Source organism: Bombus flavifrons, chromosome 3 (assembly GCF_040668555.2).
Source record: "Bombus flavifrons isolate JBK064 chromosome 3, iyBomFlav1_principal, whole genome shotgun sequence".
In the NCBI taxonomy this organism is placed as follows: Eukaryota; Metazoa; Arthropoda; class Insecta; order Hymenoptera; family Apidae; genus Bombus; species Bombus flavifrons.
In genome coordinates this window covers 8609776-8626842 of record NC_138444.1, presented here as the reverse complement: position 1 = coordinate 8626842, position 17067 = coordinate 8609776, and the positions used below count along the sequence as shown (strand labels likewise).

The window sequence follows — 17067 nt, the reverse complement described above, 5'->3', positions numbered from 1 at the left end:
GGTATTCATGATTGATTCTCATCGATTAATTTTCTATGATGATTTTCATGAATGCACAAGTAAGTCGTTTGTAATTCGTTTGCAATCACTTATAGTTCTCACCGATACAGAATCTTCGGTCTTGGCTCTGGATAAATCCTGGATTACAAAGACAATAATAGCCACCGTTCGTGTTTATGCATCGTCCATCTGCGCAGATTCCTTCTTCTTGACATTCGTCTCTATCTTTGCAAGAGTTGGTCTCGGGATCTCTGGCCTGACCATCGGGACACTCGCAGGTAAATGAACCCGGTGTGTTCACGCACTTGCCACCCTCGCATAAGCCTGGTATCGCCTCACATTCATTGATATCTAATCAATGATGATATAAAATTAAACCTCAACGAATCTTAAATTTACAGACACCACAAGTTGAAATTTTATATACAGGGTGGTTGGTAATTGGTAGTACAAGCTGAAAGAGTGTGATTCTACGCGAAAAAAGAAGTCGAAAATATAGAATAAAAATTTTTTTTTTTTATTTTTTTTTTTAAGAAATTTTTCCATCGAGACAACGATCTACAGTGAGATCCGTTATAACGTACCGCACGCGTACCGAGCGAAAATTCAAAGTCGATTTTCTCGAAAACAAAGCCTCAAACGAAAAATTTTTATTCTATATTTTCGACTTCTTTTTTCGCGTAGAATCACCCCCTTTCCGCTTGTACCACCAGTTACCAACCACCCTGTATATAAAATCAATTCGAATTGTTCGAAATGAAAAATTATCATAAGAACAATTCGATAACGTTAATTCTAAATAAATCCCACTAATATCATAATTGCAATCATTCGACTCATTTGTGTCAATTACATGTTAATATATTAGATTGTTCCAAAAGTTTCTTTCGTTTTATAAGGAAATAATAGATGCACGACATTGTTTTATATTATTTTATTGAATTATGTATGATCCATTTTGTTCTGTTGCTACAAAATTTGTTCCATTACTACAAAATGGATCATACATAATTCAATAAAATAATATAATACAAAAAATGTTGTGCATCTATTATTTCCTTATAAAACGAAAGAAACTTTTGGAATAACATAATAGAAAAATGAAGTATACGTATAAGTATAACCGAAAAAAGCGAAATACAACATAGAATTCTTCGTATTTATTTATCATTCTTTCTTCGTGTTTATGAAAATATAAAACTTCATAAATTGTCAAAATTGCAATCCAGTAATCACTCACCAACGCACTGGCCTTGGTTAGTCTTCAAGTGACCCAGCTCGCAGTCGAGTCGGGCGGGACATCTTTCGCAAGGGTGACCCCAGCCCTTGCCCACGGTGGCGCAGCACAACTGTCGCGTGCAAACGACACCCTGCAGATTTGCCAAACACTGTCCATTTTTCACTTTCGTATAACACGGTCCAGTTCTAAAGGAAAAGGAAGATTAACGAAATCACTGCTCTCGAACTAATCGAAATATGGGGGCCTTAAATAGTCGCATACCTATAATCTGTTTCACATCGTCTACCGGTATAACCGTAGATACATGCACAACGATCTGGACCAATACATCTTCCTTGGTTCAAGCATGGCTCTCGACAAATTGCTATTTTAAATAGACGATGAAATCACGAATTGTGTCTAGCATAAATTATTGTAAGGAATTAGGCGATACGATAAGTTTTGATGACTCACGTTCGTTACAAAATTCTCCCTGATATCCATTACGACACTGACATTTGCCATCCACGCAGTTGCCATTTATACAATGCACCCTGCATCTTCCAGACTCACCCCTATCTAACGCGTTGCCAGTTTCGTGTGTAGTAACTACGAGAGTAGACACATGGATTATTTTTAGAAAATTACAATATAAGTAGCTTTCGTTCACTTTTAATAAATACAATTTAAATATTGCAGCTGCCTATTTGTCGCTGCGAACACTTTAGTTTTTCTAAAATTCCAAAGAAATATTCTCTCACCTTTGGTTTGACTGCTGCTGCAAGACGAAGATACTGTGCCACCATCGCACAAGCAAATATTCGGCCTGATGCATCTGCCCAGTGGGCCGCATCGTCTAACGCATATAGCTAAAAAGATATCGATATTTTTCTTTCCATGCTCCATATTTCATAAATCAAGAGATATTATTTCATTAGTAAATTTCCGTAGACAAAGTCCCTTCACACAATTGCCCAGATTTTCAAACATAAATTATTTACGAGAAATTATATAATATTCCACATTGCCATAATACGAAAGAAATCTTTATCGAAAGAGGAAAGTCACATATTTCATTACAAGACACGAAGCCATTTGAAATTTGAACTCGAGATCGGTATCGCGACCGCATTCGCGCGCAACCATGCTATATAGAAGCATTGTGGAGACAATGCGATCAACAGGAAGCGTGTAACAGGCCATTAAAGTAATTTCGTTGGAGAAGTCGATCGGTCGTGTCGCATGAACACTCATTTGCTGGTTGCGCAATGGATGCAATTATTCGTCGCGAATGCGCGCCTCTCGATGATCGCGATGCTCCTTTCAGCTTGGCGGTTTCGATAATGAACGCTAAAATTGAATGTACTCGAGCTCGTGAGATCACGTCCAATTACGGGACGTAGAGATTCGATTATGATCGAGCCTCGATTCCAGATACGAGCTACGGTCTCCGTACTTACGAATTACGCAGAGGCCGGTCTCAGGCTTCTTTGACCAACCGGGGCAACAGTAATTCTTGTATCTTGACCTGCACACGTTCGGCCTGGAAAATTAAACGAGCATAAGCGTAATGGGTGGTGAAAGCTGGCTGGTAATAGCTACTCTGGGAAGATTCTTTTCTCTTCGTTACTCTCAGTTGATATCATTGAATTGTAGGCGATTACAACGGTTTGAATTAGATGTGATTTAAATTATATAATTTTAGGTTATTATATCTTAACTCTATATTTTTTATTTCGCATGTTCAATTCCACCGATGGTGTTCACCATAGAAAATACAGAATACACAAACGGAGATGAAATACTTAAAAATTAAGTAACTCGTTACATTATTAAATGGCAAATAATTTGTTAGTGTATTAAAATTATTAAATAATTTAAATTGTCGTAGGTTACCGGCAACTTAATTATCCAATCAAGGATTAACTCGTAGATACTATGATAGACATTTTATTATGTAAACGATTATAGTGATTTCGTGATACGCTAAGAGTGACGTTGCATGATTTATTTAGTAGTCTTATATTTTCAGTAGGAAGATCGAACACTCGTGTACATTGCATCACTGACAATATAAATCTGCCTAAGTATACAGCGTCATCACTATGCAATTGTAACGATGTTGCATCGCTCGCCTGCAGATGAATGTTTATCAATTCTCATTCAGAAACAAAATTTATCCAAAGCTCTAATAAACAGGCGAGAGACAAAGTGGAATTAAGGAGGGGGTGTTATCCCGCTTTCCACCTTTGAACCCGTAAAATAGCTGCAGAATCGTCGACTAATCATTAACCCTCGACACGTTCGAATAATCAATCTCACGGCTGCCAATAAACGGACTTCGAACCTCTTTGAACCCCCTCCTCTTGGTTCTTTACGTATGAGCTCAAGATGATCTCATGGATCGAAGCTGTCGTCACGATTGAATAAAACCGCGAACCAGCTAGCCTATGGAAATATGGAAAAAGGACAAAAAAAGGGGGTCGTGTTTACAGGCGTGTAAATACGCCGACGCGAAGTGAGCCGCGGCGCCGAGGCGCGTAAGTGGAAGTACTCAAAGGCCGCCTATAGCAGCTGACGTTAATTACAGGCGGCTCGATGTGAATGGCCGCCTTGTTCCGAGGTGGCACACCGCGTTCTCTTCCCATTTTTTTCTTTTCCGTGACGTCGCTTGCAAGCCGAACGCGTGCCACGACAACGTGTTCACCGGAGTTTGTTCCTTCGTCAGCGAGCTCGCGCGTTTCCTGCAAAAATTCCGTTTCCGCCTTCTGATAGCGTCACGCGACCCCGTTTCGACGCTTTATCGCCGGAATCGTGGATATCAAGGCGAAATTTTCGTTTTTTCAATGGACCCGTGAAACCGTTTTAGATACCTACTTCGTATAAAAGTAACGAAATGAAAGTGAAGAATAATTTTTGTACGATTTTAGCGGCGAGAAAAGGGAGGATATTTCAGGTTCTTTGATATTTCCCTATTATATGAATATATTACATCATCTACAATATTATAACAATCGTTCGAATGATTCTGTACGTGGGCACGCGGAGCTTTTATGTATTTCGCATGGAAATAATGGAAGCTGGGATAATTTTTATCCGTTTGTAGCGGTGAAAAAAAGAGGATAATTTTGGAGATTGTTTTATTATATATACTACTGTGCATAATTGTTCCAATAATTTTCAAAAGCCTCCGGAATCCTTTTAGAAACTTCATATGAAAGTAATGAAAATGAGGAATCATTTATGTATGATTTGAATAGTGAAAGAGGAATAGTAATTCTCTGAAGGCGTTTTCATACACAATGTTGCACGTTCCTGCTCTCTTGAATTTGCCATAAAAGAGTGATCATTTGAAATCTAATAATAACATTGACTATGTATCTAACATTAACAACTTATCAAGAATTTAAAATAACAGATTTGAAAAATTCACGAAATCCACAGAAAAACTAGGATCATTTATCTCAGTCAGTAATTCGTTAAGGAAGGGTATCATTAGGGGCAGCTGTTAAATATTACACTTCACAGGTAATTGTACGCGACGATCGACACGCTTGATTCGCGAGATAATGAAGAGATTTCGGAAAGGGTCGCTGATCTGCATACAGATTGGCTGAAACATTCTCACGGTAGTAATTTTCACATCCATCGCGTAATTCTCAACGAACCAACGAGTTCTGGTAAACTGTAATTTTCCAATTAAATCACGCGATAAAAATTAATCATTGTCGGTCTCGCGATAACCACACCTTTCGTGATTTTCTCTTTTCACGATACTCAGGATCCAGTTACCTGGATGATTTATCGTTTCGATATTCGTTTAACTATAAATTTCGTTGATGAGAAAAGGATAAAGCAAGAAGTCTCTCCCTGGGTAGTTTTATAATGATTTTGAGCTATATTTGATTAAATGTAGTTTATATCAACTGACATAAATATATCAATTATTATTAATAGTTTATGAAATAACATTCAAATTATAAGATACGAATATTATGTATTACATGTGTACTACAATTTTATCTTGTAGAGAATTTCTAAATTAATCAAATCAGCGGCCATAAAATTTTAGTAAATTTTCCTATAATCTTTAAATGGAAACAGCTGAAAGCGTAGACCTTCGATCAATCGCTTCGAAAATACCGATCATTTCGTCGAGGCACAAGTGCATTCAATCATTCCAATCAACGAAACAAAGAGAGCACAGAAATAAAACCAGGAGGAAAAATGTTGCGCCCGTTGCAACGTAACCTCCAACGTTGTCCATGGCATCGCTTTAATTCGCAAAATGGTTGGCGGTAACGAGGCGCGCGCGTTCGCGTGCTCGCGCAATAATCCAATAAACTAACTGCACAAACCCTGATGCGTGTCTAAACAGCTTCAGCGGTGGGTGTGGGCTTAAAAGTTCAATTGGAAAGTGCGCTTAATGGATCTGAAACGGCCGCTGGAATGACTCTCCAGATGATGGATTATAGTCCATTAAAATTAAAGCGATCAAAACGCGACTGCGTTGCGTTTAAGGTCGTGCTTCATTCTCACACATACACGCGTTCTAAGATAGAAGAAATAAAAATGGATATAGGAGGCTGAAGTAAAAACGCGTGGACGGAGAATTAGGTAGGGCAAACATCGAGCATTATTTACGATCTCTTAAAACTACATTGAGAGATTAAAGGAGCCTATTGAGGCCAGTCTGTATTACGAAACCAACGGGGATAATATCAACGGGTTATGATAGAAATTTATCGTGCCGCTTATTATCCTCTGCCACTGATAATTACGAAGGGGATTAAGGAGTTCCTTCGACGAAGAATCGGTGACTGCTTGTTAATTGCCGCAATTGACACTTCTTTCGATAAAAGATATGGCAATTTAGCGAGAGAATGTTGCAATACAAGTTATGGAAATGCTTATATTACGCTTAGAACTCGGCGAGGAATTTGAAAAATTTGCGAAGATTTTTAATGGCCATTAACATTAATATTACGCAAATGAAATTGCAGGCAGTTATTTCATAAACAGCGATAGAATCATATTTACAGCGATACTTGCTTAGCGCTAGAACTACCAAAGCTGGATTTCAAAATTTTCATTTTATAATTACCAATACATATAGATAATCGATAAGTGTGATCATCATTCATCCTCCCAATTTCCTACGTTCGTCATTATAAAAAGTGCTTCCATTTCTTTCGAATTTTCCAGGCTTGTAAGAATATATAGAAACAATCCTTTTACCCTCGAGAAATATTAGCTACTATAGCTCTGTAAGCACTTAAAAACCTCAAATTCTTCGAATTTAAAAAGGACAACGAGGGATGACCGGCTTTTCTGACAGACCGTGAACGTCAGGACTTGGCCGAAAATAGGATAGGACCTATTTCACGCCTAATGGGATCATCACTTACATAATTATTCACGGTTAGGCTGGCTGGATTAGCTGGATCTTAAGTGGACCTTTACGTAACGCACGAGGGAGGAAGTGAAAGAGGAACCGTGGAGGGAGGAAAAGTGGCATCTCTTCGTTGCATACCGACACGTTTTAGTTAAAATCGCCGTCGACGAGAATTGTTCGCCAATTAGGATCGGTTCGGAGAATGGGGTCGGACGTAACTTGGATTCGGAGAAATCGCAATTCGGTCAGATAAAACCGTGATGGACCGATAGATATGATGTCAGTTCGAAAGTTGCTTCGCGATGAATAAAGCCAATACGACGTGAGAATAACAGTCAACGACACTTGTTTCGTGAGAAATTTCATTAATAATAACAAAGTCAGACGCGCCAATCTTATTGAATCGATGCGTGCGTGCAAAAGATGAATGAACTTAAAGATAGTTGAGAGTTTATTAATGGTGACTAATATTAAATGATATTTTTCTTGTAATTTTTATACTAAAGAATCATTTTTATATTAAAGTATTAAACTTCTATAAGATAAAATGAATATTAGTATAGATAGATTCACTGGGAAGCTCTTGAATAAAAAATGAAATATCCTTGAATACTTGATAATCAGATATCGATACAAAGTACACACGTGTACACTTGGTTTTTCATTAGTTCAAGAATAATTCCAAAAGATACAATAGACATTATTACGAGAAGATATTCACTGGGAAAATTCTCAATAAAAAAAGAGATATCCTAGCAATTGATAATTAATCTCTTGAGGAATACTAATACGTACGTATGCATAGGTTTATTTAATTCTTGTTTAATTCAAGGACTATCCCGAATGTTACAATAGGCATCACTATGAATAGATTATTCAATGGGAAATTCTTCAAGTAAAAAGAAGATGTCTTAAAAGATATCTTTATACTGACATACACGTACATACATAAATATATACGCGTTTATTTAGTGTTTCTTTAATTCAAAGATATGGATCCAAAGAATACAATGAATCTTATTATAAAAAGATATTTACCAGAAAATTCCTTAATAGGAGAAAGAAATAATAATAAATACTCTAGTAATTAATCAGATATGATTTTTGGCTTTAATAAATGCATTCGTCCGTCTTAACTCTAAGAGATTAAAGCTAAAAGCATGTAAATAGTACGATATCTGGGAATGCGTGATCTCACACAAAAGTTCGGATCACTTTCGTGTTTGCTTTTAAACATCTTTTTTTAGAAGGCTTACATAATACTACACGATATCGAGTATTTCGAAATAACATTCATTCACAGATTTCAATTACCATCCATTTTTGCAAATGGATAAATCTCTAACGAACTTTTTATATTCAAGATACTTATTTAGTGCGACAAGAGTAATCGGTAGTTATATTCTCTGAGGATTGTACAGGAAATGATGTTAAAGAGATGAAGTAATGAATCTGTCACTGAGGAAGGTTGTCCACGTAGTGGGCAGAGAGGCGATAAGAAAGTGAGCCACCCGTTGAATCGTTTTCTTCTTGCTTTAGCTAATTTCATTTCCAAACACGCGCACACATTCCTTCGTTTTTCTCCAAATAATTCAAACAACTTTTGTCAAACAGAACTATCATAACATCCCACTTTGAAGATCGTTAAAAATCTGTTCACGTATTTCTATTTATAGAAAGAATAATATTTTTATCTATTTTCCACTCGTTCGACATTCCTTCCTGTTAATTAATTACTGCAGCAACAAAAACTAGCGTTTGTATCAGCGCCATCGATAAAGCGTCTGTTACATGAAAAAACCAGAGCACAGTGAAACATGGCCTCTTGAAACACTCGAATGTTTCTTTACGTCCTTAAAATCAGTCAACATTTATCTTTTGATCGCCGTAACAAATACCTCAGACTGGTCTCAAATGTTATCAATACAATCATGACAATCACGTCCCATTATAGTGTTAATGAAATTGCAAAATGTCCTTTGTAACGCACGCAACAAACACATTACAGTGTTTCATGGTAAGTGTTCAAAGTTCAAATATTTTCATCAGCTATTCTATCGTACAAAAGTATAAGAAACAAAACATAATCTGTGACGAACGTTTCACTCTAATCCTCCGTAGCGGCGAACGTATTAAAATTCAACGTGATTCATTATTCGTACCCGAATTCGCGATGTCCAATTCCAATTACGAATGTCATACACTCACAAGCAACCCATTAACTGTCGAGCATCGTCTTCGAATCCATTGAACGCAGATTAAAAGAGGCGGCATTCGGGTCAACCTTTAACCTACTGGGTACGAGTGTCGAGTATAGTCGACAATCACCAAATGCATGGCCACGACCGATCATCGACTAAAGTTAATAATAGATATACGCAATCGTTCTTGTTCGCGGCCGTTAAGTGACACTACACAGCGGATGAGTGCTATACCAAAGAGGTTAAACAGTTTGTCGAAACGCTACGTGTAACTCGGCCTGCTTTATTAATTCGCTCTAGAACATTGTTATCATCGCGTTTGAAGAACAACCGATAAATAACAAAGTTCATCGATTGTAGGGCACGAGTTATCTATCTAGCTTGACTGATTACGGATGCTTCCAACTAGGCAGCCTCTTCTGTATTCTCATCGTGATTTTTCTACGAGGCTAGAATCATAGTTGCTATTTTCAAATACAATAGAACTTTGATAATCTAGTCGTGACATACATTGTTCCGACAATGGCATTGTTCTTATAATCTCGTAACTTCGTTTTCATATGCAAATGCGTCATTTATTTTGTGCTATATACTTATTTATAATTTATTATTATTATCTATTTCCATTAATTAATCTTCTAATAATTGATTGTTCCATTAATTGGTGCCCTGATAATCGAGGTTCTAGTGTAGTAGTGCTGCTACTCGTATTTATACAGAAATTTACAATTCTCATATGTGTTGTGATTAATATGACAATATAAAATATATAACTAAACATGTGCCACGTATCACATCGTATCGAAAAACAATTCATTCTACTGTTTTCTAAAAGAGGATAGATTATTAGGAATTCGTACGTTTCGACGAAGAATCGATCGATAAACAGGTAAAACGAGAATCAAAATCGAAAGTATATTGAATGTTATCCTATCGGCGATTCCTGTTTCTTCTTACGCCTTAATTGAGTGCTCGAGAAATGTTTCATACGAGGAATGATAATTGATGTGACGGTATTAATCGCGCAGTTGAACGTCAATGGTTAGGTGGAGTCACGTGAAACATGCTTCTAATTGGCCGTGACAAGATACCGGCTAATACGTGTTTATTAATGAAAAAGTTGCTCGAGCGTGACGTTCTGCCGCCTAAGCTAACCGATTCGCTCGATTTTCGGTGGCCTTCCCTCTCAGGGTCGATCATCGTGCGATCAACGCTGATAGACGCGAATTTGCCCGACGAATTCAGTCGAATAATTCGACGTGGAGGATGTTTTATGACCGATCATTAGGTCTGTGTTTCTTGCCTTGCCTTATCTGTGGGTAGTAATCACGTGAAAATCACAGACAAAGAACACGATAAGCAATTTTAAAATTCAATAATTAATTCCACGATACTATAAACCTTCTTTCGTTCGATTATGAGATTAAATACGTATTTCGAATATTTAAACCGTTTCGTTTCCTTTCTATAAAATTTCATCCATTTATCTTTCTGGATGATTTTGAATCGTAACACTTTTAAGATACATGTACGATATATTTGTTTAAATTTCGCTGTTTATGTAATCGATATAAAAACAGAACGAATTTGCAATCCAATATTTATGATAGATCTGTAAGTCGTTTTTCAGAAAGTTCTTCGATTATCTTAAATAACGTTGATACTTACTTCCGTAAGGAATTAAATGGTCGGGAAATTCAAACGGTGACAATTAGAGGAACTTTTTCGCGGCTGTGAATGGCAACAACCTCGTCCGTAAAACCACCGATTGAATTGACGTTATCGCCTCGGCTAATGTCCCGTATTAAGTGAAATCACGAGACTCGCTGGTTATTCCGATTTTACTTATTTCTCGCATTCGAGATCCACCGGCTGCGGCGCCGCGGCAAAGATCCTGTGCGGTGCCACTATCGCGTGCAATGAGCTGCCAAGAATCTTTTACCGTAACAAACTAGTTCCTCTGCTGCCAGCTATACGATACCCTCGCTAATGTCCAATACTTTTCCGCAGGGGCCTGGCTAATACCGTCAGTTGGAAGCTTTTGTATAATAAACCGTCACAGGCTCTCTCTCTCTCTCTCTCTTTCTATCTATTTGCGCCAGCATTCCGATCACCGATCAATACCTTCGTTTTTTCGTGCCTCTCGTTTCTTCTAGATAGAATCGTGTATCGAGGAATCAGGAAGACGTTCCATTTTTCAAGAACGTGCAAGAATCGCGGTTGACGGCTGTTCTTCATGCTTCTTTGTGGAAGCAAAATAAGATTGGTTAACACTAGAAGTATCGAATCTGTCAAAACGATTGAGATGTTTCTTTGTTTTCTTGCTTGATGAAAATACGTATGTGATTTTGTCAAAGTGAATCTTGAATTTTATTTATGTAGAAATATGATCATCAGATGAGAGGAAACTTAAATGCATAAAATGTACGAATATATGATGTAGAAAATGCCTACAAATGTGGAAAGTACTTGTTATATTATTTAGACGTAACAAATCTTTACTTAGATTCCATTTCTTTGCGTTATGTCTATAAAGATATTTTTAATAAGAATTATACACGTTGGTATCATATCGAAATATATCAACCGGGCATCTTTCACAAGCGAATTGCCTCTTTCATCAAAAACATTGAGTTTACTTCGTCATTAATGGTTTCAAAATATTTTACATAACAATGTGGACATAAAAGTTTTCTGAGGTAAGCGTTCGAGCACTTTCATGAGCCAATGTATATCAAGCGATTTTGCGAAATCGCAGATTTTGTCAGATCCAGAATCTCGTTCTGGGCATAGCGACGCGTCGCGACGAACCGCCTGCGATAACTCTTCTAATTGGGTTATCTACGCATTACATTACGCATTCGCAGTTTAATCCCCATTTTTCCTCTCCGTTTTTTCCCTCGCCTCTTGCTCACACTATCAGAAGGCAAGGTTTCATGCGTTCGCGCGATTTCCCGCGTTCCGCGTCAATTCCAAGCGAATCCAAACGGATGATGGACCATTATTATCCATCCATTAGGCCTAATTGACCATAGAGTGTTTCAAGCCGGAAACGCTTTTCACGGATCCGCCTGAGAATACGTCTTGCACCGAGTTTCGTCACGCGGCGATTTAACTTCAGCTTCTCGCTGAACACGACCTTCGAGTAGACAAGCTTAATTCGTCGTGTGTAATTAGTCAGGCTTTTCACCGGTTAATCCAGGAAACCTGGTCGATCCGCTACATCGCGATCGTTATTCCGTATTTTATGACCGTGCGTCGTGTGAAGTCGTTTAGAAATGAAAGTGACTTCGAGTTAACCCTGGAACTTACAGCTAAAAGTAAATTTTATGCCCTGATCGTTTATGTTTGATACAGCATTTTTCGTCGTTCTAATAGACTGGCTGATTCGCTTTAACTTTCTATTCGAAAATTGAAAGCACGAAATCAGAAGTGACAAATTTTCTCGACGTATAATCGGATTTGAGGTGCAAATTGGTTTATATTAATTTTAATTTCGTAACTCTGAGTTCGTGTCTAATATATCTTTTATTTAATTGCTTTGTCAAGTATTTTGCTTTTTTTCTTTTATAATTTTTATCGTAAATAGGTTTCTATTATAGTTAAGTTTCAGTTGATGTAATATTTCCTTTCGATTTTTCCCATAAATTTTAGATTACGAATATTCATCGTTGCTAGAGTCAAATCTTTTTTCAACTGTTCTGCTTGAAGCAATTAATTCCAAGGACAATAGCGGTGTCACAAGTGTTTAGTTGCACAATTGCATGTTTGCCACATTATATTTTGAGATTGCATCAAGATCGAGCGTTTATGATTGATAACGAGCCGCAATGGTCTTTTATCGTTTGCTAGGTTTCTTTCAATCGGTCTCTTTGGCACCAACTGAGTGATCTTTGCACTTTCCTTGATCTCGGGGTGAAGTTTCTAATTTAACAAAATCATTACGAATCATTTTCGCGATATTGCTATTATGCAAATTTACGAAATATATTTATTGGCGTAGAATTTATTATATGATGCTTAAGACGAATGTTGAGGAACTACATTTTTTTTCACAGAGGAATGTTTAAAATGTTTCTATATCATGTCCTCGATGCGAATGAAAAGAAACAGGGGAAACGTGATAAACATTATGCTGGCCCGAAGACGCGCGATATTACGTAATTCGAATGAAAAAAGAAACTAGAACGTACAGTTCCTTGCTGGAGCTATTTCATTATGTTCCTGGTCCACGGCAAGTAAAAATAGAAACGAGCTGAGAAGAGTCTTATCACTGGCATTGTCATCTTTGGAACTCGGGGACGTGTCAAACGTCTATCACTTGCCGCCTGAGAATTCGGTCATGAACCCTCCTTATTACTTCGATAATTACGATACTTTTGACTGCAATTCCCAATTACATTTTCATCTACAATTTTATTGGATTCATCCAGAAGATAAAATCAATCTACGTAAATATTGTCTATCGCATGGTCACATTTGCGCAAAAAATTGCGTGAATCTGAATAAAACGCTCATAAATGTGAACCGGGAAGAATTAACAGTTTCAACAAGAATTCTCTTCCCTCCGCTCTAGAACAAACCAATAAATAAAAAAAAAGCCAACAAACCATAAAAATATTTCTCGATTATCTACCCCAAAATTTCAAGATACACGCGGCATATCCTTAGTGATCACACCTCAGACACTTCACGAAAATTACTGTGCCCCGTGATTGTGATCGATCGTTCGCGAGCGCGATATCTCGGATCGCGATGCCCGCAGATTGGCCGGTTCGCGTTTCATGGTTTTAGGGATGCTCTATAACTGGATACTCACCCGACAGGCGGCACCGATTGCAAAGTGTTATCCAGATCTTGGGTCGGGCTGGTGGTGTATCGTTGTCCCGTGCTCGACACATCTCGAGGAACGATCAGCAGTAACCAGGTAGCAAGGATCAACGCCACGTTCGGCATTTTGGCGGGTGGCGTCATCGATTCTCACGTCTCGTCGAAACGAGAAAACTGTTCAACGATCCGTCTTGCGTATTATTCGTATGCTCGTCTCATGATCAATCGACGATCACACGCGGAAATGAAGTCTCTCTCCTCTGTCTGTCTATCTGTCTGTCTGTCTATCTGTCTGTCTATCTGTCTGTTTGTCTCTCTCTCTCTCTCTCTCTCTCTCTCTTTCTCTCTCACTGGAGGGCTCGAACGATTTCAACGCTGGCTCGCGATCGACACCACGATCGGTTCCACGATCATGGTTCCCGATCGACTGGATGCTGGGTAATCTGACGCGCTTGGAATTCTGTAATAGACGCGTCTCCGTTCCAGAGGGGAGATTTTCTGATTCGATTCGTCGGGAATCTTTGGGGTAGAAAACAAGTCTCCTGCGCGCAATTTTCTTTCAGATTCTTCCTGAAAATCTGTGGAATTTATTATGGGATATCAATAACATCGAAAGTTTTGAAAATTAATGCAAGTGAATTCTAGCTCGTCTTAGTTTTCGACGATTGTATTTGACAAGTTTAATGTCGCGGTTACTTAACCATTAAGCAAAGTTTAGAAGCGAAGGAATTATTGTTTGTTGGAAGTCGCTTGAATTGTGAAAATATATCGCTTTATAGTTTTTCAAAATAAGGTAATTTCTCATCTATTTGAAGTTAATACATCGAACGAATTTTCGTATTGTTCTTTTCAAAGATATAGACACCTTCCAGGAAGAATTGGATAGTGCGAATAGTCCTGCCAAAAATGAGGAAATAAAATTATTTTGCACTCATATTTCCGGAAGAATCATAACGATATCCAGATTAATGAGGAGAAGGAAACTAGTCACACTCGTGGAAATTATGTTTCGTTTTCGATCTCGCGAGAACAGCGAAAACCTCACCACGTAAACCAAGCGAGGAGACAATGTGCGATAATTGTCGCGATTCCGCGCTGACTATGACGCCTTTCCGGAAGCACCAAATTAGTACGATGAGATAGATGGAACTATCTTTTGATATAAATATTCACAATAGCTGTTCCTTCGTCAAAACGGAGCTGGAACTACGAAATTCATTTTCAGGTCATTCAATATTCTAGAAACGAACGCAACTAAACATAATTTAACTCATTCGGGATGAATTTTTCTTTTAGAGTAATAGCAATATGACGACACAGACGATATAATTCATCCAAATCTGACAAAAATAGGTTAACCGTAATTTTTCAAATTGTATAAACGTCCACTGTCTAATTCTAGCAATCTAACAATAATCTCTAAAAATTACTTCCATACGTATTGTATGTATGAGTCTAGAAAGGTTTAAAACGGAAAAAGTTAAACTATTTGTTCTACAATTTTTGCTAATAAAAATGAATCCCGCTAGCAAATTATTTATCCATACTGATTATTTTTCATTCCAATAACCGTTTGAACTTTTCAAGCTATGCGTTTCTTAGGAAACCAATCTCTTATGCATTAGACGTACATTAGAAAGATTATACTTTAGAATGTCGTACAATTTATCATCTTTATACCTATCTTTAAAAGGAAACTACAGAATTTCCAGCTGGAATTCCACGCTTACAGCGTCCATTTATTAATCGAGATCTCGTTCTAGCCAGGAAGGACCCTATTCCTGGTGGAAAAAAGGGAAACAGGCGATTCGAGTCGACGCCACGTTCCTCGGAAATTCGCCGTAGCGAGATACACACTCCCGCTTTCACTCGTTATCATAACGTAAAAGCGGACCGAGCAGAGGCTATCATTAAAGTTCCATAAAGCCTGGTATGCTCGTGCAAAACTCGCATAAAAAGAGATCAGTCTGGTTCGCACGTTCTATTATGTCGAGAACGGGGCAAGCGGATTGATAAATGCGTCTATTAATCGTTTACTTGCCCGAGGAAAACGGAATAACAAGTCAATATCGGCAACCTTTTTTTTCGACGAATTCTCTAGCAATTAGTCACTATATTTATGGAATAAACGAAACGAACGATTCACTTTGTGTTGTGGATCTTTAGTGATTAATCGTTGTGTTTGCACGAGCTAAGAAGATGGTCTATTTTACAAGTTTTCAGTGAAAAGTTAGTTGCGTAAAGTTAAGAGTACAAGCTTAAATAAACGAAATAAACTATCTATCCTGTGATTCGTTTTCTTCTTTGGTTACTCACCGTGTTTGCATAAGGTAAGAAAGAGCTTCCAATCGATATTTAATGAATTACGTAAAGCTAACAGTAATGGAACAATTATTTTCTGTGAAAAATTTCACCGAAGATCAACTTCTCCATAGAAGACTATCAGAATATCAAAGAACATCCTCACAAACCTCTCGGCGGAATTAACACGCTTAAATTAACATGCTTAATGGCTTCAGACTTAGCAGCTTCAAAGTATCTTACGTTCTCAACTACTAATCCAAAAGATAATGATAAACTGGATCGTGTACGAAACGAGCAATGTCACGAAATGGATGCAAGAAACTTCCAACAACAATAAACGTACCTTCCTAACAACTTTATTACTCTCGAAATTAGTCTCAACTTCGCGCCATACCTGTCAACGAAATCATCAACATTACTCCACCACGAACAACCGATCCTCCAACAAATTCACTCTCAGGCTTCGAGCTTAGTCTCAACCATCTGCTTCGTATAATTCCTCGGATAATATCCAATCACCAATTCTCCAGCATGCGCCCCGACAATTTTAAGCTCACCCCCCTAAGAATTTCCTTAATCGAGTTCGAGTGCCAGACTGATCGAGTGAAAGAAAGATAGTTATCGTTGGCCAATTACACGAATTTATACGTATTCTTCGATAGTTATAAATTTGTTAACAAAGAATAAGAGAAATAGTAAGAAAAAGAAGTTCGATTGCACTTCACGTTGATGTTGAACGTCGTTTCCGCGAATGGGAAGTCGAAGAGGAGCAACGAAGGAAAGGAGCCCCGAAAAGATGCGGCGACGGGACTCGACGCGAGACTGGAGCAGCAGATTGTGAACGAGCCGTACCGAGAGAGGGCTCATCCGGAGAGAAGAGGCTCTCTTCCCTCGTCTTCTCGTCTCTCGTTCCCTCCACGAGCGTCCTTTCCCTCCTCGCCCTGCTCGCGGCCACGTCCAGCTGACGGCCGGGAGAAAACACCAAGAAGAGAACCACCGATAGTCCCACCCCGTCTTTTTCTTTCTCGTCCCTGTCAACACGTTCACGAATGTGTGCTACACCATGACACGCGTGAAGCGAGTCCGAATATACTGGGAAATGTTTGAGAAATGCGTGT

The 17067-nt window shown here is 38.2% G+C and overlaps 1 protein-coding gene across 1 annotated transcript in view; it reads right to left on the bottom strand.

Moving 5' to 3' along the window:
* The window catches only part of LOC138178243 (fibrillin-2), a 31275-nt gene extending 14521 nt beyond the window's left edge, over positions 1–16754 (bottom strand). Inside the window, exons 1-8 of the mRNA XM_069109889.1 lie at positions 16344–16754; positions 13635–14223; positions 2680–2762; positions 1981–2088; positions 1694–1828; positions 1502–1604; positions 1241–1425; positions 103–351 (exon numbers count right to left, since the gene is read on the bottom strand). Coding sequence (XP_068965990.1) covers positions 103–351; positions 1241–1425; positions 1502–1604; positions 1694–1828; positions 1981–2088; positions 2680–2762; positions 13635–13789 — 1018 coding nt within the window. The 5' untranslated portion in view covers positions 13790–14223; positions 16344–16754. The remainder of the gene's footprint in view (positions 1–102; positions 352–1240; positions 1426–1501; positions 1605–1693; positions 1829–1980; positions 2089–2679; positions 2763–13634; positions 14224–16343) is intronic.
* Positions 16755–17067: the final 313 nt, after the last annotated feature.